At 32.9% G+C, this 1,077-nt stretch overlaps 1 protein-coding gene across 4 annotated transcripts in view; it reads left to right on the forward strand.

Moving 5' to 3' along the window:
- Positions 1-416: 416 nt before the first annotated feature.
- The window catches only part of LOC106467840 (gamma-tubulin complex component 4-like), a 136,392-nt gene continuing 135,731 nt past the window's right edge, over positions 417-1,077 (forward strand). For 2 of the 4 annotated variants that reach the window (XM_022396041.1, XM_022396042.1), the window contains exon 1: positions 418-545. In XM_022396041.1, coding sequence (XP_022251749.1) covers positions 471-545 — 75 coding nt within the window. In that variant the 5' untranslated portion in view covers positions 418-470. Of the gene's footprint in view, positions 546-920; positions 1,020-1,077 lie in introns of all 4 variants that reach the window. The other 2 variants (XM_022396043.1, XM_022396040.1) reach the window with 2 other exon arrangements.

Raw genomic sequence — 1,077 nt, forward strand, 5'->3', positions numbered from 1 at the left:
GAGTCGAGTGCCTTAACCACCTGGCCATGCCGGGCCGTATTGTATTGAACAAAATGGTTATGCGACCCGCGCTCGTCATTCTCTCAGTTATCTGGCCAGCTGTGAAAAAAGTTAGGTGACCCCTTCTCTAGATGAACCAACAGGTACCTCTTTTTTTTTTATGTTAGCAGATATTAAACTCCATAAATTAATGAAACCGCACAGTACTATATAATTTACAGTAACAAGCGAAAGGTAAAAATAAGGGACTCCAGGGTAACATTACGGACAAAGTTATTTGTTATTTCTTTACTAAACTTAAAAATATGAATAAATAATAAGAAAATTAAGATGTAGTCATAATAGGACACAGTGTTTTGTAGGTAGCGTTCTATTTTACGCGCTTAAATCGTCGTAAGGTGGCTCTGGGTACGACTAAACAATAATAATTTATATTGCGATTTCATAATTAGTGATTAGGAACTATAAAAATGTTTCACGAATTACTGTTTGCTTTGCATGGATTCACTGGAAATATTTTTGTCTTAGAAGGTAGAAGGATATGTGTATGTATTTTTTTTAATTCAGTTGTAACTTTTATGTTTATTTTTCATTTATTAAATAAACTTTTTAAAGACCTCATCATTGAAATTTGAATGGCACCTCTGATACTCGTACACTGTGTAGTGTGACAGCTGGTGCATGTGCTAAATACTTAAAATAGGTATCATGAATAAATATATCTGCTGCTGGACTGATATAGAACATATTAGAATAGGCCAATACCTTCTATTAAAAAGCTATCAAATATCAGATATGGCACTGCATCAGTATTGTTGGGTGATGTAATCAATTATCTATGAGTATCTGTAAGAGTGACATTGATTAATGTCGCATAAAATATCTGATTAATTGAAACTGTGATCAAATTAATGTTACAGAAGTAATCAACTGATCAGGGAATGTTCTGGCTCATAAACAGTTGGAGCCAAAAAAATAGCCAACCTCAGAATGCTGTCACCAATTTTTAAAATCAAGAGGTAATTAAGAGCCAAATTTTTGAACAATGAATTTGTGATGTATATATATATATATACC

Source organism: Limulus polyphemus, unplaced genomic scaffold (assembly GCF_000517525.1).
Source record: "Limulus polyphemus unplaced genomic scaffold, Limulus_polyphemus-2.1.2 Scaffold2762, whole genome shotgun sequence".
Classification (NCBI taxonomy): domain Eukaryota; kingdom Metazoa; phylum Arthropoda; class Merostomata; order Xiphosura; family Limulidae; genus Limulus; species Limulus polyphemus.